Raw genomic sequence first — 24,129 nt, 5'->3', positions numbered from 1 at the left:
ACATCCAAAGCTGAATCCAGTCTTTGGTAGGGCATCAGTGTGGTCCTTTGCACAGCAGGATTCTCATCCTCTGCCAGGAACTCCTTGGCAGGTTTAACTGCTGAGAGTCGCCATCTGCCAGAATGTACATGTGGACTCATTTGAAGAAAGAAAGCTTTCTTACCAGGAATCTGTGTTCTTCGTGACGTGCAGTCCACATGTACATTCCCATCCCATCTGCTTTTCCCTTCTCTCTAATTCTTTTTCAGATGCAATGCTGTTGAGAGAGACTGAAATGGTGGTAGATGCACTCTCTTGTATGTCACATACGAAGCAGGAAAAGGAGGAGAAGCGAGAGTACAGGCTCCACAGGTACTGCATCAGGGCAACCTTGCAGTATAACCTGGCAGGGCAGAACTGTGTCTGCTGTTAGAATGTACCTGTAGACTACCTGTATCATACATTGGTTACTGGTAAGTATTTTTTTTTTTTTACTTGATCAGGGTGATAGGATTGTCCTTGGGCTCCATGGAGGGAGCATCATTTGGGCACTGTAGGCAAATCCCTTGGTTTTTCCATGTTTGTGAATGTGCTGAGGGCTGTACATTTGTGTATGCCCACAAATTGTTGTGCTTTCTCCTGTTATTAGCACTTCTCTCTGCATCATTGCTTAAGTGTTACGTACAGAGTTCTGATACTAGCTCAAGTTATTTCCTGGAGTAATAAATTATTTCATCTGTTTCAATTTACCACTAAGTTTTAAACAGCCTTTTTTCCCATTTTTTATAGCCCCTAAATTGCAAAATGTGAGTTTTTGCATGACTGACTGATAGTTCATACTGTAGAATTTAATTCCAGCCTTCTAGTTCGTATACATAATACCCAGCAACTGAAACTGTTGTTCTGATTTGGACTTGGAGCTGTACCAGGATTTGAGTAGCATCTCCTTACTTGGTCACCCGAGGTTATCATTGCATGATTCCAAACAATTACTAATAACTGCTAGTTGTTCTGATAGGTAATTTTTATGAAACCAAGATAATTTAGGCATTGATCTACTGGTAGAGTGAATGATTATCTCTCCTGTTCAGACCTAAGATGTTGACAACTGAAGACTTCTCTTTGAAAATGTCCCCACAGATCTGTTTTACCAGCAGTTCTTGGTCCATGCTGGCAGCAGAGCTGGCTTCGTTCTGTTTATTTTGCATTGACCTGCATAGAGTTACTGATTTCTTTTTTAATCTTGAATCTTAAGTGCTAAATCAAACTCCCTTGCACTGTGGTACTTTGGATTCAGCTGCAGCTGATGTGAAGGCTGTGAAACACTGTAAGAAGAAACATTGCATTTGTGAACTTAATCTTGGAGAACTCATTACACAGCCTATCCAAAAGCTACAGAGAGCTCTCTTACGTGCTGTGTTTTTCTGTAGCTGATAGATAATTGATATTAAAATCTTTTACCTATCAGCAGCAGAGCACTTGTGTGTGTCAGCTGCTGGAGCACACTAACACTGGGATTCTGTGTTCTTCCTCCTTGCAGCCAGCGTGTGTGTTGTGAAGGTGGATGGGACTCCTTACCTGTGTAAAGCTGATGAGGTTGGAGAAATATGTGTGAATTCAGGAGCAACGGGGATAGCGTATTTCGGCCTCCTGGGAATCACCAAGAATGTATTTGAGGTTCGAACTTCCTTGTAATGTAAAGTGTGATTGTCACATTTCTAGTATTCCTTCTTGCAAATAGACTTATTTGTTCCTTAGAAGTCCTTTTTTGGTGTTTTTTTGTTTTGCTTTTGGGGGTTTTTTGATTAGAAAAAGCCTTGGCTTGGATACACTTTCCCTCATTCATAGAATCATAACAACAAATTCTGTCTCTTATTACCAAAAATACCAAGTATCATCTGCAGTCAATCAGCTGCTTCTATATTCCATAATCCGGTGTTTTGCCTGTGTGAGCATTTAATTCATCTTAGCTCTGAATTAAAACAGAAGTCTTATGTGCAGTTACCTGAAGGCATTTTGGTCTTTCTGCCCATATTTTTTCTTCCAGTGGTACTCCAATTTATGTTTTCCTTTTGTGGCAATAATGAGTGTCCATATCAGTCCAGTGAGTGTCTGAATCCTTCTGTGTTCTTCCAGGCCATCCCAGTGACAGCAGCTGGCGTGCCTGTTTCAGACCAGCCCTTCACAAGAACAGGATTGCTTGGCTTTGTGGGTCCTGTAAGTGTGAACAAGCCCTGGGGGCCCTACTTTGTCCTGACTCCCAACTCTTAAGTGGTGCCCCTGAATTCAGCAGAAGTACCTGTTGGGGGCACTGACCTCCTATAGATCTCGAGAGTATTGTTGGCTTGAGTCAGGCATGTATTGCCAGGAGTGAGGAGGTTTTCCCCTCTGTTTCTAATCCTGCCTTCTTTTCAGGACTATTTGGTGTTTGTGGTAGGGAAGTTGGATGGCCTGATGATGGTCAGTGGCCGCAGGCACAACGCAGATGACGTGGTAGCCACCGCCTTGGCAGTGGAACCCATGAAGTTTGTCTATCGGGGAAGGTGAGTATATCAGAAACTTCAGCCCTGCTGATTGGGCTTTGTTCCTTTTTTTTTTCACCCACAGACAATCAATAAGTAACACAGCATACACAGGAGCAATGCATGTGAGTTTTTACATGTGTGGTTTGTAGGAAAGGTGGCACTAAGTGGTGATATACCCTGTCCCTGCTAACTTGAAAGACAAATGTTGACACCCTTCTTCGTGCACAATAGATTTTAAATTGCTTTCACGAAGTATAAAGGTAGATCTTTAAGTGTTTGTTTAAAAATTCTTTCAAAGCTTCTCTTAAGACACTCAAAGCTCATGTGCCAGATATAAGACACCTCTGTCCTCCGAGCCTTTTGGGCAGAGTGGCCAAGGGAGGAACTGTGCAGCATGTTCTAAAGAACAAACAGCTGAAGGACCTTCAAAGATAGTGTGTGATGTATCACCAACCTGATTGCTCTTCTGTGATCAATGGCCTAATGTCCAGGTGGAAATCAGTGACTAGTAGGGTCCCTCAGGGGTCATGTTGGGAGCAGTCCAGGCTGGGGGATGAACAGATCAGGAGCAGCTGTGCTGAGAAGGACTTGGGGGTACTGCTGGATGAGAGGCTGGACGTACCCTGGCCATATGCACTGGCAGCCCAGAAACCAACTGTGTCCTGGGCTGATCTCACAGCGTGGGCAGCAGGGGAGGGAGGAATTCTGCCCCACTCAGGTGAGACCCCACCTGCAGAGCTGCCTCCAGCCCTGGGGGCCCAGCACAGGAAGGACATGGAGCTGTTGCTTCTGTTGAGTTCAGAGAGGCCACAGAGATGCTCTGAAGGCTGGAGCCCCTCTGCTATGGAGACAGGCTGAGAGAGCTGGGAAGGCTCAGCCTGGAGAAGGCTCCAGGGAGACGTTATTGCAGCTTTTCGAGACCTAAAAGGGCCTTACAAGAAAAATGGGGACAGAGTTTTTAGTGAAGCCTGTAGTGAGGTGATGGTTTTAAATTGAAAGAGATTAGATTCAGATTACACATAAGAAAGACAGTCTTGACTGTGAGGGTGGTGAGGCACAGAGAAGCTGAGGCTGCCCCAGCCCTGGACACATTCAAGGTCAAGTTGGAGGGGGCTCTGAGCAACCTGATCTAGTTGATAATGTCCTGCTTATTGCAGGGGGATTGGAAGTAGATGATCTTCCAACACAAACTATTCTATGATCCTTTAAAAATCCAGCTTTCTTCAGTTTTGCTCACTTGTGCAACTGACATGTAAATAATGCAGTTGAGCATAAAAATAATGGCACATACCTGGTGGAGGCATTATTAATGATTTATCCTAGGAGATGCAAGCCTAAAACTAATGTAATTCCCGAATGAGAGTTAAGTATTTTTCTGTGCAAGCATATGCTGGTCAGTAATTTGGCACAGTCATCTTTCTGAAGGGATGTAGGGGCCACAAGTCCAGTGTGCATGATGGAGTTCTGTAGGCAAGGTTTGCACAGCCCTTGCACGTATGGAACTTGCCTGTCAAACACGTGCTACGTTGGTGACTGCAAATCCACCTGACCCCCACCAGAAATCAATTACAGTAGTGAACTTAACATGTGTTCTATTTTCCTGTGATTTTGTGATGACCTGGCATGAATAATGCTTGTGTGTGTGAAACAGTGCCATGAGAGGTTGCAGCCATCCCCATGTGATGATAACCCATGCTCTGTTCACCATATGTTGCATCCTATCATTCTTCTGTCCTTTGTGTTTTAGGATAGCAGTGTTTTCTGTGCCCGTTTTGCATGATGATCGGATAGTGCTTGTGGCAGAGCAGCGCCCTGACGCCTCAGAGGAGGATAGTTTTCAGTGGATGAGCAGGGTTCTACAGGTAGTCAGTCTGTCCTTTCTCTTTTCCAGGTGAATAAGGCTGATGTATGAAATGAGAACATTAGAGCATTTTTTTTTTTTTTCCATAAGCCAAACCTATCAGTGTAACCACAGAGAGCTATAATGAGCTGGGTTTTTTTCAGGATGTGTTTCAGGGTTGATAGTTAACAGAATTTTTGTAAAAAATAAGATTTTCTTTCAGAACTTTTTTTTTTTTAACTTCCTACTACTAGGATTCCCTGAGTCCTAAGGGTGATGGGGGTTTTTGGGTTAATGCTACATGTCTCTTCTGATTTCATACTGAGAGTTAACTCTGGAAATGTTTATGAGTGTACTTAGTGCCAATATCAGAACTGCCTCTGAAAGCTTTTTGTGTCACTAACAACCTTATTCTAGATCTCCAACTGTAAGCATTAAAAACTTTTTTCCCTTGATTACTTCACTATATTTTCTTGGGGGGTGGAGGGCAGGAGGAAGGGGAATTGTGGTAGACTTACATTTGTGGATTTCAGAATTAATTAGTTCTAAGAAAGTAAAAATTGAGAGAGCTATTATGGAAGACTGGTGAAGGGACAACTGAAAGGAAGGATACAGAGAACAACTTAAGGGAAGTTTGCTCTTAAAAGTAAGGCAGTTAGGTAATAATGGTTTCTGTCTAATTTCAGCTTTCTAATCTTTTTGGAGGGAATATTTGGTAATAGAAAGGCTTTTTCGTGGGAGAAAATATTTTTATTTCTCTTTTTAGAAGAGAAACAGAGAGAGCTGAAACAGACACTTAAGTTTTAGGCAGCAAAGTTACTTCCCTCTCTATTTTTGTGGTTTTATGTTCTACTGCGCTTTTGTGATTGTGCCATACATGCTAAATTTGCTGTAATATAATTTTGGCTTTTGAAAATCTCTGCACTCTTTGCCCACTTTTAAGAGACTTTCCTAATCCCTGATGTGCAGGTGGCATCCCCTTGATAGAGGGCACAAGCAAAGTCCTGGGTCTGCTCCTGCTCCCATTGAAGTCATGGCACAGCTTCTATGAGTTCAGTGAGTGCAGAATTGGACCCTTTATTTGCAAATTGTGGTGCAAGTAAAAATTTTAATGTTATAAATGACTTGAATTCAAATTTTTGCTCTGGCTACATCCCAGTTGATAATGTGGAATGTATTTTTTTTGTTTTAATTTCTATCAAGGCAATCGATAGCATTCACCAAGTGGGTGTATACTGCCTTGCCTTGGTGCCAGCCAACACTTTGCCAAAGGCTCCACTCGGAGGAATTCATATTTCAGAAACGAAGCAGCGCTTTTTGGAGGGTGCTCTGCATCCTTGTAACGTCCTGATGTGTCCCCATACCTGTGTTACCAACCTGCCCAAGCCTCGACAGAAACAACCGGGTGAGGAAAACAGAGCATGTGCTGGCTCCACCAGACCTGTGTTAGATGTGGCACTCACAGGGGTCTGCAGGCTGTGCTGGTTGGTGCAAGTTATTTGTCCTCATTTTGCACCTCTTCTTTCCAAAATGCAGATGTTGGTCCTGCCTCAATGATAGTAGGAAACCTTGTAGCTGGCAAGAGGATTGCACAAGCCTCGGGCAGAGATGTGAGCCAGCTGGAGGATAACGACCAGGCAAGAAAGGTGACACTGATGTCCTGGTATGACTAAATATTTGAATTAGCTTGTTCAGAGTGAGAGAAGACCAGGTGTGATATTCTGCTGAAAGTAAACCTGAGGCATTTTGAGTGAATCTGAGTGTCTCCTTTTTTTTCCATTTCAGTTCCTGTATTTGGCAGATGTTCTTCAGTGGCGAGCTCAGACAACTCCAGATCATCCCCTCTTCCTTCTGTTGAATTCCAAGGTGAGATGCCCTTTAGGTCATACTTGGAGATTGAGATCAAAACAAAAGATTGTTTTGATTTTAAGAAAATTCCAGCCAGAAGTCTTTTCCTAAAATCCTTCAGGTTATTTTAATGAAGCAGACAAAAATTGCTAGTTAGTAAGCAGCATTGTTTTTCCACTCCTGGAATTTTATGCCATATGTTTCATGCCACATCTGGAATTTCAGTATACATTCTACCTGGCTTAAAACATTGCAGTAATTGCATTACCTGCTGAAACACAACTTTTGTGATATTAATGGAAGACGCAGTTCTGTCTTCCTCTCTGAACACAAGGGTAACTGGAAGTCAGAGCTGGAGGATTTGCTGATTAGAAGATCTGCAGCCTAAGTAGAGAGCCCTTGAGACAGCTTTGGAGTCATCTTTTCCAGTAGCACTGTCACACCTTTTAGGAGATGCTGATACCTTGTCCTGGGCTAGGCTCTGCCCCCAAGAAGGATGGCACTTAAAATGGAAGCAACAGCCCAGTGACAAACTGGATTTACCCTGTGCTGTGCTGCAGACAGCGGGATAGGGAATGTGCTTCCAGAAGGTCCAGCAGCAGTCCTTGGGAAGTCAAGGATTTGCTTTTGTGGTTCTTATTCAGAGAGGCAAAATGGTTAGGACATGGTTCAACACTTCTGACTTTTTTTGTGAGACTGTGCTTTAGCAAAAGAAACTGTTTCAACGTTGTTATTGTTAAAAGTCACAGAATTGGTTTATTCTCTCAGAGTTAAGAGAATTTTGAGGTAAGTTTTCTGGTATGAAGAAGCACCTTCCTGGGTCATTTTGTTCAGGCAAGTTTTACCCTTGACAAGGAGACTGCAAAAGGAAATACAAAACTTGAGCACAAAGAAATTACCTGTCAGTGAAGACCTGTCTTAAATAACTGGGGACTACAGTGCTGCGTGTCAGTGTGTTCACAGCTCTCCATGAGAAACTCTTTTGTTTTACACCTTTCCATGTTAATATCCAAGTCACTGAGCTGCTGCTGTTTCTGTTTCAACAATACACTGTGTTTACTGTTATGGTTTTGCATGATGTATAAAATCCTCTAGCCCTGTAAAAGCTCATGTTACCAGCAGCGTGGTTTCTCAAACGTAGAGACAGAGTCTTTAACAGCATTTGCTGTATCATTAAAATAAGGACAGATGAAATACTGTACCTGCAGCAGGTACTTCGTGTAGAACAGTTTGAATAAAGGTTTCTGATGTCACTTCTCTCCTGTGCAGGGCACTGTAGCCAGCACTGCATCGTGCATCCAGCTGCACAAGAGAGCAGAGAGAGTGGCAGTTGCGCTGCTGGAGAAGGGGCGGCTGAACGTTGGTGACCACGTGGCCCTGGTTTACCCTCCAGGTAAGGCAATACAGACAGCAAAAGCCACAGTCAGCACCAGAAAAGAAAATCCGGTTCATGAAAATATATCCCTACCCATTTAAAGTTTGTAGGATTGAAATAACTTTTGCTTACGTCTCAAATGCAAAACATTTTAACCCTGTAGAACCGGGCATGGCCAAGAGCAGCCTGTTGATTTGAAGAGACCCTTGTGAGAAATCCTTACATCTCAATAAAATAAATCACCGTGTGTTTTGGTTTTGGTGAAAGAGTTCAGCCTGTTGTCCTGATAAAAATGGCTTTAGTTTCACGAATATCTTTTACAGGAGTGGACCTGATAGCAACTTTCTATGGTTGCTTATATGCTGGCTGTGTCCCCATCACTGTCCGCCCACCTCATCCACAGAACCTTGCTACCACTCTGCCCACTGTCAAAATGATTGTAGAGGTAGGTATGAGACATTCCTCTCCTCATGCTTTTGGGGAGTGTGGATTGGTTGATGCATCCTGATGAATTGCTTTGCCGTGGTTGGTGTAAAATAAGCTAGGGGAAAAAAAATCAGTCTGCTGAGTCAATGATGACATTTTTTTCAGAAACTCGTTTGAAATGGTCTTTTATTGTTGTGATTCATTTTGCTTTGTTTCCAGTGATTTTCTTCATCTGTTCATCTTGTTGGTTATCTCCTCTGGGTGGATATGATATCACTTGGAGCATCCATTCCCTGGTTTTATAAATGGTTTTAATGCTGTGCCTTTTGCAGGTCAGTAAGTCTGCGTGTATACTGACCACCCAAGCCATAATGAAACTGCTCAAGTCTAAGGAGGCTGCTGCAGCTGTAGATATTAAAACATGGCCCACTATTTTGGATACAGGTACACTAGCCAAAATGGAAATAGTTTTAAGAGTGGTGTGTTTATTTTGTTACACCTTAACTGCTGAATTGAGTGGATGTGTTCTGCATTGCATTAAAATGGCTGTCCAAGAAACTATAGGAAGTATCTGGTGGTAATGCTGTAAATATACATTTCTTTGTCCTGTGCTTGTTTCTCAAAATAATAATATGGTAATTTTCTCTTTTTATTTATTTTAAATAGATGATATGCCTAAAAAGAAGCTGGCTAGTGTTTTCAGACCTACTTCTCCAGATATGTTGGCATACTTGGACTTCAGTGTGTCTACTACTGGTATATTAGCAGGAGTTAAGGTAGAGTAACAAGAGAGATAATTATGCTTTGTTTCCTTATGTTTAGGAAGGAATATGTGATACCCTTTTTCTAAAAAGGGTCCCTGAGAGCTCCTGTTTTCCTCTTGCAGATGTCCCATGCAGCTACAAGTGCCTTATGTCGCTCGATAAAGCTCCAGTGTGAGCTGTACCCATCCCGACAGATTGCCATCTGCCTGGACCCTTACTGTGGCCTGGGGTTTGCTCTGTGGTGCTTGTGCAGGTATGTCACTGCAGCCATGGGCCTCCTCACGTGTGCCCAGCCTTCTCCACAATCCCAGGGAACAGCTGTGGATAGAACAGTCAAAGAAACCCAATTGAACCTTTTTATCAATAGTTCAGAAAACACCTTCTGTGGTAAGAAGATCCACTTCAGTCAGTTAGTTACTCGAGTAACTTTGGGTTTGCAAGTGGAATTAATTAGATACCAAATTCAAGGTAAAAAAGGACTTCACTGTCTATCTCACATTGATTAAATAAATCCTTTTGAGATTAAACCATATGTTTTGACAAGACCCTTAAGGTGTTCACTGCAAGATGGGTATGCACTAAGAAATACTGCTGAAGGAAGCAGTTAAATGTTTCTTAAAATGAATGAGTCCTGAATTGATTCAGCCAGATAACTACTCTAATGCAGCACATCTCACAAAGCTGCAAAATCTTCCTCTTTTTTTTTTTTCCTTTTAAAACATGCCATATGCTTTAACTAATCCAAAGATTTAGTGTTATGTTAGATGTTTCTTTTAAAAAATGCAGAAACTGAAGGTTTTGAATACAAAGTTGTTTTATAAACAGGTAAATTTACTGTAGTTACACCTGTCCCTTCTCTCTCTAAATTTCCCAAGTGGAAAGGAAGTTCACTGAAGAAAAACAAAAATGCAACTTTGGTAGCATCTGAGGATTTATATCATCAGTAAAGCGAGTCAGGATGGAGGGAGAAGAAACCTCAGTGAGGAAAGAATTAAAATATAAACTTAAAGAAAGATGAAACCAAAAAAAATTAAAAGGTGGTGTGATTCTGATGACAAATTTGACTTTCTGTCCACTCACGTTAACCGGTATCCAGGTTAAATATTTCACATAAACACTGTTTAAAAACTGAGACAGCCATGGCAAAGGCTAGAAAACTGCACTAAATCTTGAATGGTGCAATACAGGTGTTAAACACTCATTTCACTCAAAGCAAAAGGTGCATTTTCCCATTAATGACTCAGAAAAATATGCTCAGTATCCAGCTGTAATTGGAATGATGGTGGTTAGGAGCTGGAATTGGGTGGTGAGGCCCTGGCACAGGTTGCCCAGAGAAGCTGTGGCTGCCCCATCCCTGGAAGTGTCCAAGGCCAGGTTGGACGGGGCTTGGAGCAGCCTGGGCTAGTGGAAGGTGTCTCTGCCCATGGCAGGGGCATGGAATGAGATGAGCTTTAAGGTCCCTTCCAACCCAGGTCACTCTGTGTTTCTGTGATGCCTCAGACATTAACATTTTTGTGTCAGTTCTGTCTGTTGAAGGCACTGACTGTTAGCCTATAGCTCAGCACAATTTACTGAACAGGACAAATATACTCACCTTAAGGTTTGTGACTTAACTCAGTCCCATAGTTCCCAGCTGACTAAGAGATTCTTGCTCTCTTGGAGAAGAGAAGCTGAAGTTCAGGTCTCAGTTTTCCTGTATTTCCTTCGTTTTGACTTCACATAACTTTTGGCTTTTTTTTTTTTTTTTTATGGTGGCTCGAAGTTTTCATGTTTCTCCTGCTTCCTCTCCCCAGTGTATATTCAGGTCACCAGTCCATCCTGGTCCCTCCTCTGGAGCTGGAGAGCAACGTGTCTCTGTGGCTGTCTGCTGTCAGTCAGTACAAAGTGCGTGTCACCTTCTGCTCATACTCGGTCATGGAGATGTGCACCAAAGGGCTGGGGACACAGACCGATGTTCTCCGGGTGAGTGGACTCCTTTTTTCAACATGCTGACAGAGACATACATGTATCTTTCTAAAAATGCTTCATTTGCAGAGGATGAGTTCGTATTTCTGTGAGACCCTTTCGTTATTACTTGATTTCTGGGGAATGTTGAGATTGCTGGAAGATTCAGCTCTCGTGTTTCTGGTGGAGGAAAAAAAAAAAAAGAAGTCTTATGTTTTCAGCTTTACTTGTTTGTGCCACGTCTGTGCTGCTGGGTATTTCTGAGATTTTGGGAAAAATACATAGCAAGCCTATCAGCTTGTTTGTGTCTGAGACAAAAAAACACCACCAAACAAAAAAAACCTTAAACAGACAAAACACACCCCAACAGAAGAAAAAAAGCCCAAAACCTCACCAAACACAAAAACACCTCTCTCCTAAACAACAAGAAGCTCCCCAGTAAGTCTCACTTGCTTTCAGATCAGTTAATACCAAAAATGTAGAGTTCTAAAATGGATATAATCTTCCACAACTCTGGAAGTGTTCCAGGCCCAGTTGGATGGGGCTTGGAGCAACCTGGTCTAGTGGAAGGTGTCCCTGCCCATGGCAGGGAGGTGGAACTAGATGACCTTGAAGGTTCCTTCCCACCCAAACCATTCTATATGATTACATGATGATATACTTCCCAACAGCAGCAATTTCACCCTGATACATCCATTTATTTTTGAGGGAAGTCTCTTAACTCAGACTTAATTACCTTGGAAGAGGAAGGAGCATTCCCACAGCTGTAGTAACTCAGCTGCTCAGCACTTCCACTGGGAATGTGTGGCAGCTCATTCACAAAAAAGTGGCTGCATTGTGCTTGTTCTCAATACAAACAAAAAACCTGTTCCTCTATTCCCCTGGACCTCACCAAGGGGAATCCTGGCCCACAGGCAATGGCTCTAGGTTCACATTCACACTGGCAGGAGCTAATGATGTCTGGAACACTGCTTGCACCTGAACTGTGCTGTGCTGGGAGCCAGCCCTGTGACACAATGACTTTCTAGGGGGTTTTCAGCTCAGAATTCTGAGTGACTGTGCTGCAGTGACACGATGTCCGTGTCTTTAGTGCTTAACCAGTTCACGTCCTATTCCAGCGCTTTTCAAGTCCTTCTGTTGCACAAATTAAATTAAATTATTTCTAGAGTTGTTGCCTTCAAACTTAAAATGTTGTTTTCTTCACCCAACCTCTCAGATGAAGGGAGTTAACCTGTCCTGTGTCCGTACCTGCATGGTGGTTGCAGAGGAGAGACCGAGGATCACACTAACCCAGTCCTTCTCCAAGTTATTTAAAGACCTGGGCCTCTCTGCTCGTGCAGTGAGCACTACCTTTGGGTGCAGGGTCAACGTAGCAATTTGCTTACAGGTGAGAGTGAACTGCTTATTCCTTTCACAGAGTCTCTGGGAACTTCATAGGAAGTCGTGTTCAGCCCCATGGATGTCTTTTTCTAATGAACTAGAGCTCCACTGCTTCCTAGCTTCATCACCAAGTTAAATAAGCCTTTTAATAAGATGTTTAATAAGATGTGGATTATGATAATTTCACTCCTCTGTACTAATTGACCAGTTGATTTGCTTTTCTAATCCAGAGGTTCACTATTAAGAAACTTGTTTCCTTCCTATTATGCAGGAGCAGTATTAAATTAAATAAACAGCTTCTTCTTCATAAATATTAAATGTTACAAGCAGTGCTATTTCAGGTTTTGTGTTATTCAGATCCTGTCTGTTTGAAAAATAGTTGTATGTGTAATGTGGAATTAGATGGAAGACAGAGTTCCTCTAATAAGACCCAGAAAAACTGACAAGGTTGGCAGGTGTTTTTTGACTTTTAAAGGTCTCCAGTGAGTATTATCAACATGCAAATACGTTTGTCTCACCTCATGTGAGAGCTGGACTTTTTTTTTAATTAAAGGTATAAAGTTGGAAGATTTGGGGGGGTATGCCCATAAAGTGCACAGCCCTGCTTCACAGACTAGAGGTAATGACATGCTGTGGGCCAGAACCACCTTTGACAGTTTGGTATTCAGCTGATAATAATCTCTTATGTGTGATTTAATGAGACTAAATCTGACTTTTCTTACTGAGATGCTGCTTTTGCAGTCAGGAAATTTTAAAAAAAATATATTCCAAAACTTACCTGAAACTTCAGATACTAAGTATGGACTAGAAAATGGGAAAGCACCCTGGAGTTTGGATGGTCTTTGAGTTGATAGTGCTCAGCTTTCAGATGAGGCAGTATGTAGCTTTGTATGTCTTAGGTGAGACATGCATTAAATATGTGTAATTGTAAATTTAATTTCCAATTTTATTGATATGAATTGCACATAATAACATAGGAGGCTATGAAGATTGCTACTGTACTTCTGCAAAACTTAATTTTTCCTTTTTATTTTTTTGGTTCCTGGTGCTCATTAGATCAAGAAAAATCCCTTTTATCCTCTCAGGATATATTATAATGTTCTGGTTTTCCTACAGGAGAGACGTTTTGGGACACGAGTTTCTTAAATATGTTACCATTTACAATTGTTTCTTTAGTTTCTATAGTTTCTTTCACAATTAAAGGAGGAAAGGTTTTTTAACAAGCCCTAGCTAAATGGTTACAAAGAAATATGGCCAGAGTGATTTTATGAGAAAAATAGGAAGGATACACATGAAATCAAGACGACTATAAATTAAGATTTTAAACACATCGAATAAAACATGTCAGCTGCCCAGTGTGAAAGATCAGCTTTCCAAGTTGCCTGTGTAAATAAGAATTTTAAAAGCCAGTTTGGGATGAGGGAGGGGAAAACAGTTTTTCTGCAGTGTTGAATGGCAACATGAAAAGTACTCAAAAAAACCCCCTGTGAGCTGTGTAGGACTGCTGGGCAGTTGAGCTTCCCCTTCATATTCTGCCTTTTTCATCTCTGTTTTCCATTCTTGAGCCCTTTTTCAGTGCAGGGGGTTTTCTAACCCCTCTCCTGCATTCTTCCAGAGTGATACTTGTATTAGATGTTTTAAAATTCATTGAATTTAAATGGATGTAGATGAATGGCCAAACTTCTGGTACAAATTAGCATGTAGATAAATACAGAATGCCTTCCAGCCCTGCTGGACTGAGGAGGTATTTCTGAAGCTGCAAGCAGCCTCATAAAGGGAGGAGGGATTTGTGATAGAACAATGTATGAGCTGCCTTAGCCCTCTTCTTGTTCCTTAACTGGAACCTGCATGTTTCCCAAGGAACCACCTAAGAGTGTCAAGCCTTTAAATAATCTGAAATGGAAATTTCCTTTTCACTCTAGAACAGTATGAGTTTTATTTTCTGTCTTACTGTGTGTATCTTGTGTTTCCAGTGCCTCTTTGTTTGTATTTTCTTTTTTTTCCCCTTTCTCTCTGTTTCACACACTTTGATGGCCTCTGTTACTTCTGTTTGTGGTCCTGCTGTCAGCCAAACAGGCTGGGCAAGCTGGCTGAACAGGTATAGTGCTGCATGTGTGCTTGTCATGTCCTGAAGTCCATCTGGTTCTGCAGTGTTAGGGATTAGGCCCACACTGGTTTATACTTACATCCTTTGCACTTGCTGTGTGGGTTTTAGAGCAGGTGCTTGCCCTAACAGAATCTTTAAAACTTAATTTTAAATTTAAAAATTTTAAAATCTTAGACTTAACCTGTACTACATACTTCACTTGTGCATTCATTGAGTAATTCCATAAGAAGACTGCTTTAGAGCAGTCACTGTAGAAAGGGGGGCTATTTTACTATATTTCTTGTAGATTAGGGAAGTGTTATATAAGTGTCAGTAAAAAAGGGAGAGAAATTTGTGAATTTATGTGGCTGTGAGAATGAAAGCAGGATCTTGTGGCTTCTGTTGAATTTATTTCTTTCTCCTTATTCTTAGGGAACAGCAGGACCAGATCCAACAACAGTCTATGTGGATATGAGAGCACTTCGACACGACAGGTACAGACTGTTAAAGCATTAGCTCTTTAATGGCTGTAGAGGAGAAACCTCAGACTCATTGCATTGCTTTGTTGAAATATCCTTGGCAGCAGCCAGCTGACTCCCTGCTATATTATATCTGTGGCCTCTTCTCCTGCATGGCTCTCTAAGTATCCTTCAGGTAGTGGAAAAAGTACAGTTAGAGTCTCCCTTAGTCTTTTTGGTTTTTCCTTCAAACCAAACCAAGTACGTTCCCTGGGCTGCATTGTGTCACTTAATTCCAGTTGGGCTGCTCACTCTTTACTTTCTGTGATTCCTACCAATGCTCTGCCACCATTCAGTGTGACAAGTAGAGGTCCAGGAGAATCTTTTTTAGAAGGTGAATTTAAAATGCTGGTGGAACTGCAGCCATAGGGCTCTGTTGGAAAAAGTCACTTGTCTCTCCAGAGAGCAGAGTTACAGGTTCTTAAAAGAAATGTGCTCTGTGCTAATAGGGAAGTCTTCAAGACAGCTGAAAACTCATAACTGTCTTACTGTGTTGTGAATAACTGAGCATAATTGATTGATTCATTACAGCTTGGTCAGTGCAGCTAAGGAGAGGGTAACCGTGGGTATAGTAGAACATACCTATTGACTTCTATTTAAATTCTTAAAGCCTTGTACAAATGTATCCTCTTATTTTCTCAGGGTGCGTTTGGTAGAGAGAGGCTCTCCACACAGTCTGCCCCTTATGGAGTCTGGGAAGGTGAGAGACTGACACTGATCCCTCCTCCTTGTAGAATCACAGAATCCTAGAGAGGTTTGGGTTGGAAGAGACTTTAAAGATCATCTCATTCCAAATCCCCCCCTGCCATGGGCAGGGTCATCTTCCCCTAGACCAAATTGCTCCAAGCACCATCCAGCCTGGCCTTGAACACTTCCAGGGATGGGGCATCTCTGTGCCAGGGCCACACCACCCTCACATGGAAGAAGTTCTTCCTAACATCTAATCAAACCGACTCTTTCAGTTTAAATTCATTATGACCCTCATTGTGTCCTCATGGCCCTTAACCTGGGCTGTGAGCTGCTCCACCTGGATCCCAGTACAGAATACATGTGATGAGCTTTGCTAATCACAGTGTATCCAGGAGAGGCACTAGAGGGAGCATGGTGTGATCAAGTAGTTAAAGGGAGGCCTGGTGCATGACATGAAGCAATAGGACACATTGCTACCACCGAAAAAATCAGAGGCCTTCACGTGGAAGGCATTTTCTAGGTGTGAAACCAACTCTGAAGCTGCAAAACAGCTGCTCAGGGTTAAAACGATTAAACAAGTTAAACAACTTGGTAGGACGAGGTGGTTGATACGCGTGGTGCAGAGAGGAGTAGCAAGGGAAGCACAGACTGTTGACTTCTGTGGCTCTGCATTATTAACTTGTGATGAATTCAAGTTTTTTTCTGCATGCTTCTCATTCAAGATTCTTCCGGGAGTAAAGGTCATCATAGCACACACAGAAACCAAGGGACCGCTGGGAGACTCGCACTTAGGAGAGGTAAAGCTTTCATGCTGTTGTGCTGCCTCTGTCAGCAGTGATGTGATAAATCAATACCTCCTGTTGGAGAAGTGCCTGCCCCTGGGTGGGACGGCCATGATGGCTTTGCTGTGCCATGTGAATGAACCCCACAGAGAGCTGGCACTGTTTACATACCTGTACTGTGTAGCTGCATAGCTCCCCCCTCCTCTGCCAGACCAGGGGACTAGTCTGTGTCTGCCTGGCAACTGGAACAGGTACTGATGCACTCCCATCAGTGGGCAGCAGCAAGAAGGTAATTTGCTGCTCGCTTTAACCTTTGTTTTATATACATCTGGATTGTTGTGCGATAAGATGCCCAGCTAATGGGTTGAACAGGTGCTCCTGACCTCTAAGCCAAATGCATGGCTCATTTTTCCTCTTTACCAGCCCCCAACTACATGTATATAAAACTCCTTTTTACTCCTTTTCCCTGGTCATTTTCTGTGAGGCAGAGGTTAACAATTTTAATAAAACCAGCATTTCGGAGTGGTCAGAACTGTCAGTGAAACAGATCTTTTAAATCAATAAACGGCGCTGCCTGGCTCCGGCAAAACAGCCCGTGCTTACAAGGTAACAATTCCATTTGGGGTTTGTTTTATCCCCTAGATATGGGTGAGCAGTCCACACAATGCCACTGGTTACTACACGGTGTATGGAGAGGAAGCACTGCACGCTGACCACTTCACTGCTCGCCTGAGCTTTGGGGACACTCAGACCGTGTGGGCTCGGACCGGGTACCTGGGCTTCCTGCGCAGGACAGAGCTCACTGACGCCAGCGGAGGTGAGAGGAAACACCTTCTACCTACAGCCTGAAACTCCTTGGGGTAGCTGAGCTGGCAAAGAGTAACCTTTCCTTCAAGTTCCTCCTGTTATCACAGGAGAGTGCTGAATTGAGCAGGAATTGTTCTGTCATTCAGCAGGTTCGGGACACGGACAGATAGCAGTGATTTCACAGCCTTTCAGAATTTAAAGGTCTAGAGGAGAAACTTCTCCATAATTTTTCCAGTATAGAAAATAAATTGTTAATCTTGGGGGTTTTTTTTCAAATCTAAGCCGAGATGTCTAAATTTGGGAAATAGGGCAGTTTGTCTTCAATCTGCTTACATTTTCTGCTAAAGCAGAATACAAAGCAGGTACAACTCTTGATTATAATATATTAAAAAAAATAAATCTCTGAACATCCTAAGGATGGCAGTTTGAATGCTTCTAACTTATTAGCAAATGTATATTGCTAATTTTCTGTGATTGGAGTGAAACGAATGATGGTGTCTACATGGATAGTGTCAGTGTCCCAACTGCTGCCACTGGATTATAACAGCAAGTTTTTGTGCCTTGTAGCTTTCTGAAAAATTACATGTCCTAGAGATTTTTGTCACCGTGGAACAGTGTCAGTTGTGCTTTAGTTTGTCAGCATTTGCGAGGCTGTGTACAGTGAATTAACATAGCAATATGCATGAAATACAGCTTCCCAGCATGCTTTTCATCTCCAGTGGCATGACTGAGCAGAATTATAAAATAGCTCACAAAGAAAAAAGCAAAGTTGAATTGAACAGAGCTACAGAATGAATATGGAGAGTGTCTCCTTCAAGAAGGGCCTAGGAGAGCTTTGCTTATTTAACCTGGCAAAGCTGAGGCTGCGGAGAGAACAGAGTTGATCTCACTGCATAAACGGTGGAAACTCAAGAAGCTGAGCAGAATTTTGCTGGCATGAGGTCAAGTGGGGTATAAGCTGGTGTTAAAAACAAAACAAAACAAAAAGTGAAATTGGGAAATTCAAAAAGTGTTCCTGTCAATCAGAGGAGAAAAGTTCTCTGGTAAGTAGGACAAAAAGATACTTTTGGATTTTGATTGGGTTTATGAACTGAGATGACATTACAGGAGAGAAGGGACAGAACTGGATGACCCAGAAATTCTTTTCAGTCTGGTTTCAGTTGCTTGGAGTCTACAGGCAGACGTGCTGCTTGAGCTCTTCATTCTCTCCAAATGCTTGATGTGCTATAGACTGCTTTCCCTAGGAAGCACTGGGAACATTTTAGAATGTCAGGAATGAGCACGTACATATGGCCATGTCTGTCCTGTAGATGTGATGGTGTTTAAATGTGTGTGCTGTATTGCAGAGAGACACGATGCCCTGTATGTGGTGGGCTCTTTGGATGAAACACTGGAGCTCAGAGGAATGAGGTACCATCCCATTGACATAGAAACCTCCGTAATAAGGGCACATAAGAGCATTGCAGAATGGTAAGAACCTCAGCATTGCTTTTCTGTATCCTTTTATTTCTTCTAAAGCAGAAGAACTTGTAACTTCCCTGGCTGTGTCAGAATGTACACATTGTTTACTTGTAAGCTTTGAGAGGTCTTGCCTTTCTTATAATAATCTCTTTTAATAACTAGCTTCCTTTGAGTAGGTATTTTTTTTTCCCCCCTGTTAATACCTGTATCATGCCAACAGTGCTGTGTTTACATGGACGAACTTGCTGGTGGTGGTTGTGGAGCTGGAAGGCTCGGAACAGGAAGCGCTGGACCTGGTGGCGCTGGTGACAAACGTGGTTCTGGAGGAGCATTATCTCATAGTGGGTGTTGTGGTCATTGTGGACCCAGGCGTCATTCCCATCAATTCCCGTGGTGAGAAACAACGCATGCACTTGAGAGATGGATTTTTAGCTGATCAGTTGGATCCTATTTATGTTGCCTACAACATGTGAAAACGGGAAACCACGTCAAGGCTAAAGCACCAAAATCCAAGGGACTTTCCTCATAATAACATCAGAATCCATGTTCTGTGTTTTTAAAAGCTGTTGAAGACCTTAGGAAAAAATGGAGATACTACTCTTCACAGACCTTCATCTCCCAAGACTGCATTTGCTTTCGTAAGTCCATTGTAACAGTTACAGCTGTCTTCGGATGGAGAGTTTACTGGAATTCCTGAAGGAAGCTTATTAGAACTATCATGGACCAATTTTTTTTTTTTTTTTGGGGGGGTGGGAATAATTATGAATGTCAGTACTTGATGCACTGCATAAAAGGACATAAAGCGGGGTGGGGAGAGAACACCAGCTGTGAGGAGGACTCCTAGAAGTAACACCTAAAGTCGTGAGTAGCCATCCAGAGTTCACCTCCGTGTGACTGTTTGCAATATATCGGCAGTTTCGAGGTTGGGACTTAACCTTCAAGATTGCACACACCTCTACCACATTCTCTACTGAAAGGAATTTTGCACATATTTGGAGATTTAATAATGCAGCCTTTTTATTTTAAGTCACTGACTCATCCCTGTTCAGAAGAAACCAATCCATTCCAATCCCGGATTCAGTGTAACAGGTAATGCTGCTGTTCAGCTTTTTTGTACCAAGCAAAAACAAATACTGCAACTGTAACAGTGTTACTTACGGTGCCATGCTGGACTCTGTAATGCTACAAACTTTATAATAAAATACAAAGTAATATCTAGTTTTAAGTACTCGATGCAGGAGCCTTCAGTGTTCTTGCTCTCCTAACTCCACGTCCAAGTCACCTGTTTTCATAGTGTCAGCTGTTAATTCCTGCCCTGCATAACGCCAAGGATTTGAAAATTCATTCCAAAGCCACTAGTCTCTGAATGATTTGTACAGACGTTTACAAAGCATGGGCTTACAATATGTTTTCCCTGAATATCCTGTGCTAAAACTTACAATAGCGACTTTTTTTTTCCCCACCATGGAAAAGCTATTCAGTGTTAGTTAGCTTGAGCTGCTGTGGTACAAACTGTCTTTATTTTCTTTGGAGTTGTATTTAGACTCTTTTGTTCCGGCTAAAATACCCAGTTGGTTGAGTCACAGTTGACTAATTAAGGTTTTGAAGTTTCTGCCTGATCTAATACTGCAGTGAACCTGATGCAGAAAGAGAATAGGAAGTTATTCAAATACTTACTGTGTTTGAAGGTAAGCACGAGACTAGCAAATAATTATTTTTATAGATTTGTTAAAGACTTTGAGAGCTACATACAATTTTTTTAGTAATGCACAAGTGTGGCAAAAGGGCCAGCTTTTTCTGCAAGGCGATTCTGCCTGGATCAGTGCCTAAGAAAGATAGATGTCAGTCCCCTGATATATCAGATTTACTTATGATTAAATAAACTCTGAAATCTGCAAGAAAAAGCTTTCCTATATAGTAGTTATCTGCCCTGATGGTGTTTACCTGTGGTGTATTATACAGCTGCATACTCCTGACTGTAATTATGTACAGAACCTGTGTAACTTATTCTCTGAGTACAGCAGCCTCCAGCAGCGGGCTGTGGGACACCCCTCCTAACAAAAGAGCTGGCAAAAGGAGAGAACTCCCTAACCCTCATCTCCACGTTGTAGTTTTTTAGCAAATAAAGCATTGTAAGACTTTTGTATTGAGAGATACTGATGACAGTGAGACAAGTTGCCTTGTAAAGTTAAATCTTAAAACAAAAAAAGCTCATTAAACATTTCAAAACAGCTTGTGACGATCTGACTTGATGGATGTTGAAACTTGGGCCTGTTAGATCAAAACCTTGGCTTAGCACAGTTTGCACCTGTGTTTCGGGCAGTCTAGTGCCTTAAAGAGCTTTTTCTGTGAAACTTCAGGGCGGGGGCAGCGAGCCTGGGCTGGGCCTGTATGACATCACTGTCATGGGGCCAGCTGTGTATGATGTCACCACCATGGTGCTGACTGGGCCAGGCCTGTATGACATCACCACCACGGTGCTGGCTGGGCCAGGCCTGTATGGCGTCACTACCATGGGGCCAGCAGGGCTCAGCTTGTATGATGTCACTGCCATGGGGCCAGGCCTGTATGCTGTCCCCACCATGAGGCCAGCAGGGCTGGGCGTGTATGGCATCACCACCATGGTGAGGGTGGGGCTGGGCTTCTGTGACGTCACTGCCGTGGTGCTGCCAGTTGGGCTGGGCCTGTATGACATCACCACCACGGTAAGGGTGGTGCCAGGCCAATATGACACCGTTGCCATGGTGCTGGCGGGGCCAGGCCTGTGCAATGTCACTGCCACGGGGCCAGCAGGGCTGGGCCTGTATGATGTCGCTGCCATGGTGATGCTGGGTGGCCTGGGCCTGTATGATGTCACCACCACGGTGCACGTCACATCACTCCGCTGAGCAGCACCTGGTGATCTCTGGGCTTCGCTGCTGCTCCACGTGTGGCCGAGCCTTTCCGGGGCCTCTGAGCTCCAGCCCCGCGCAAGGATGCACAGCGAGGTCCAGCCGTGCCCCTGCTTGGTTTGCAGCCAGGCACAAGCCAGAATTTATACCTTCAGGAAACATTGTAAAAGGCACCAGCCCAGGACAAAGAGAGGCCTGATGCCAATCCAGGCTGATGCCGACCAGGGCGAAAGCACTGGCTGGGAAGGAAAAGCCGGAGCAGAAGCAGCAGGACGGAGGTGACAGCCTCCAGCAACATCGCCAGGCTCACCCACAGCTGCTGTGGCAGCACGTTGGAAGGCTGTAAAAATCCCTAAAACAGCTGTTGTGCCCTCCTGCAGTGTGGGTCATGGGAGGTAGAGTGTCTGGTTTAATTTTTATCCAGATAAAACGTTGTGCTGCGCCGGCGTTACTCCAGAGCGCGTTTCCGACTGGTGTTCTTCCTCTGACACAGGGTTCAGGGCAAACACTTATTTGGGGCACAGCAGCTGTGTCAGACTCTGCTGAGGCTGCCCACAGTCAGCATGGTGTGCAGAACACTCCGTGGTTACAGGGTGTTCCATCCTGGGAATGGGGCTCTGGCAGGGGATTTTTTCATGTCATCTGCATCTTTTAACACAGACTTTCGGGGGTTCCTGGCCAAAGCACCTGCTTTTACTCAGATTTAAAGAAGGATAGTTGTTTATGGAAACAAATTAAACTGTAGTGTCTTAAATGAAGGCAAAGTTTTTGCTTGAAAAGGCAAGAGGGCTGAGGTACCTACAGAAACCATTTGTACCAGCAGTAGGTTTAGGAAACAGGCAGGAATTGATCCTGCAAAATGTGACTTGTGTTTAAAAGCAGTGCACGTAACAAGGCATCTTGGAGCCTTTGCTGTTCTTCCCACTGTTGATTCCAGCAAGGCATTGTGCCTGGCATCCAGAGAGTGCTCTGTGTGACATGCATTTAAAGCACGAGGGGTTTTTAGTGCCAAAACATCTTAACTCATCTTCCTCAAAGCTAATGAGATCAGGATTCAAAAACCTATAATTCATCTTAAATGGGTACGACATTTGAAATCCCAGCTCGTAGTAAAGGTACAAGGATGATTTTTGTTGTTGTCCTTTGTGGGTTTTTTACCTGATTTGTGGGAATAGAAAATGTACTAAGAAGGGATTCTAAGCCCTGTCTCCTTCTGAAATAATGTGCTGCTGAGGGAATGGGGCAGGAGGGCTGCTGTTGAAGCAGAATGTTTCAGATTTATTCTGGGGTGAGAGACTGGACTCCGGTGAGTAGTAAATAACTTTGTAAACATTAATAAAGCTGCCTTTATTGCAGCAGTGTTCTTTGTGAGCCACCACTTCACACTGACTTTTTAGAAGCTTTATGTCATTTTGGCAGCAGTACTATGAGATTGCTTTAACGCCCTTATTTATTGCTAATTGTTACCCAGGAATTTATTACAGTGGAAAAAAGGAAGCAGTGTTCATTTTAAGTGCACGTTGCAAGCGTTCTGTACCAAGTCCCTGATTATTTTGATGCTGTTTCCCTGCCACTGTTTCCCTGCCATTCTATGAAAACAGATACTGTGCACTTGAAGGATCTCTTTGGATAGGCTTCTGGTTTGGTTTCTATAGAATATCCACAACTCTGTTTTAAGGGCAAAAAGGGAAAGCTTGCGCATTTCCCGTATATCAGTGTATCAGGCCAGAAACTGTGTTAGTAGATGATAGAGCTGGATTACATCTAAGAACTAATTTACAGCTGGCAAAGCTGCATGAAATAATTTTTTAACTTTTTTGCACTTCAGCATTTACTTGATGCTTGGTATATTCTTGCTTATATGTTTATATTCAGCCAGTTAATATGCTTTAAATATTTATCTGGTCAGATATTTCAAATGAGATGTTTCCAAGCCAGAGCTTCTCGTCATGGCCAGTTCTAATTGGCCAAATTTTTGTGTTTGTATGTAGATTTTGTGTTGGTTTTGTGTTGTTTAGGAGGAACTGGGTACACCAGGTTCTATTTCCAGTTTGGTTATGCCAGTGCCATATAAGCAGAGTTCTGTCTTTTTTTGTATTTCGGTACATTTCTTAAAATAATATATGTCTTTTCCTCCAGTCATTTCTGGGATTTTTAACCCTATTCTTGCCTGAACATAGAAGTGATAAACATTTTGGAAGTGATAAACATTGCTATTTTTCTAGCATTCCTTAAAACTTACCTGGCAAAGTAACTGCAAAATCATGATTTGTCTTTACTTCTGCCAAATGTGAATGACAGTGCTATGGTTGGTTGTGTTCCTTCTCTGGAGTCTGTAAAAGTCCACATCTGATTTATGAAAAAAAACATATTTTGGTTTCCTTCTTAAATTATTTTTCTTGCTGTCAGTATGCAAACTCTGATATTGAATGATTCAGTCTGGATGCACTTCCATCAACAGTTAACAAGATGAAGAATATTTTTTTTTTTTAGATATGCTAACAGCAACAGTCAGCACTCAGTAAGATTAGATCCTGTGTGGAAGAACATTTGGGGGGGGCTGTAAGTACTCTTACAGTGCTGGTAATTTTGTCTCTGATGCAGGGATCCCTTTCACAGATGCACTTCACCTGAAGTTATCTGCGGAGAGAGTAAAAGTGCAGATTCTAATCTCCCGGAGCAAAAAGTAATGGTATCATTCTAAATTCTGAAAATGCGATTCAGCAGAGGTAGAATACAGCATGGATGTACAAAATCTGCCCTTCTGTCAATTTTCTAGCTTCAGAAGTGAATTTGAGTCTTTTAAGCATCTC

At 42.6% G+C, this 24,129-nt stretch overlaps 1 protein-coding gene across 1 annotated transcript in view; it reads left to right on the top strand.

Annotated features, from left to right (window-relative positions):
- Positions 1-20,656, top strand: part of DIP2A (disco interacting protein 2 homolog A) — a 63,297-nt gene extending 42,641 nt beyond the window's left edge. The window contains exons 19-39 of the mRNA XM_029959586.1: positions 1,520-1,656; positions 2,116-2,196; positions 2,395-2,522; positions 4,252-4,366; positions 5,548-5,749; positions 5,881-5,990; positions 6,130-6,210; positions 7,462-7,585; positions 7,891-8,012; positions 8,326-8,437; positions 8,660-8,769; positions 8,880-9,010; positions 10,551-10,719; positions 11,918-12,088; positions 14,150-14,179; positions 14,600-14,661; positions 15,328-15,385; positions 16,098-16,172; positions 16,800-16,974; positions 18,311-18,434; positions 18,646-20,656. Coding sequence (XP_029815446.1) covers positions 1,520-1,656; positions 2,116-2,196; positions 2,395-2,522; positions 4,252-4,366; positions 5,548-5,749; positions 5,881-5,990; positions 6,130-6,210; positions 7,462-7,585; positions 7,891-8,012; positions 8,326-8,437; positions 8,660-8,769; positions 8,880-9,010; positions 10,551-10,719; positions 11,918-12,088; positions 14,150-14,179; positions 14,600-14,661; positions 15,328-15,385; positions 16,098-16,172; positions 16,800-16,974; positions 18,311-18,434; positions 18,646-18,898 — 2,570 coding nt within the window. The 3' untranslated portion in view covers positions 18,899-20,656. The remainder of the gene's footprint in view (positions 1-1,519; positions 1,657-2,115; positions 2,197-2,394; positions 2,523-4,251; positions 4,367-5,547; positions 5,750-5,880; positions 5,991-6,129; positions 6,211-7,461; positions 7,586-7,890; positions 8,013-8,325; positions 8,438-8,659; positions 8,770-8,879; positions 9,011-10,550; positions 10,720-11,917; positions 12,089-14,149; positions 14,180-14,599; positions 14,662-15,327; positions 15,386-16,097; positions 16,173-16,799; positions 16,975-18,310; positions 18,435-18,645) is intronic.
- The last annotated feature ends 3,473 nt before the right edge of the window (positions 20,657-24,129 follow it).

This window comes from Manacus vitellinus, unplaced genomic scaffold, assembly GCF_001715985.3.
Source record: "Manacus vitellinus isolate BGI_N305 unplaced genomic scaffold, ASM171598v3 scaffold_20_pilon, whole genome shotgun sequence".
In the NCBI taxonomy this organism is placed as follows: domain Eukaryota; kingdom Metazoa; phylum Chordata; class Aves; order Passeriformes; family Pipridae; genus Manacus; species Manacus vitellinus.
The sequence above is the reverse complement of the archived record's forward strand: the minus strand, read 5'-3'. Positions and strand labels throughout refer to the sequence as shown.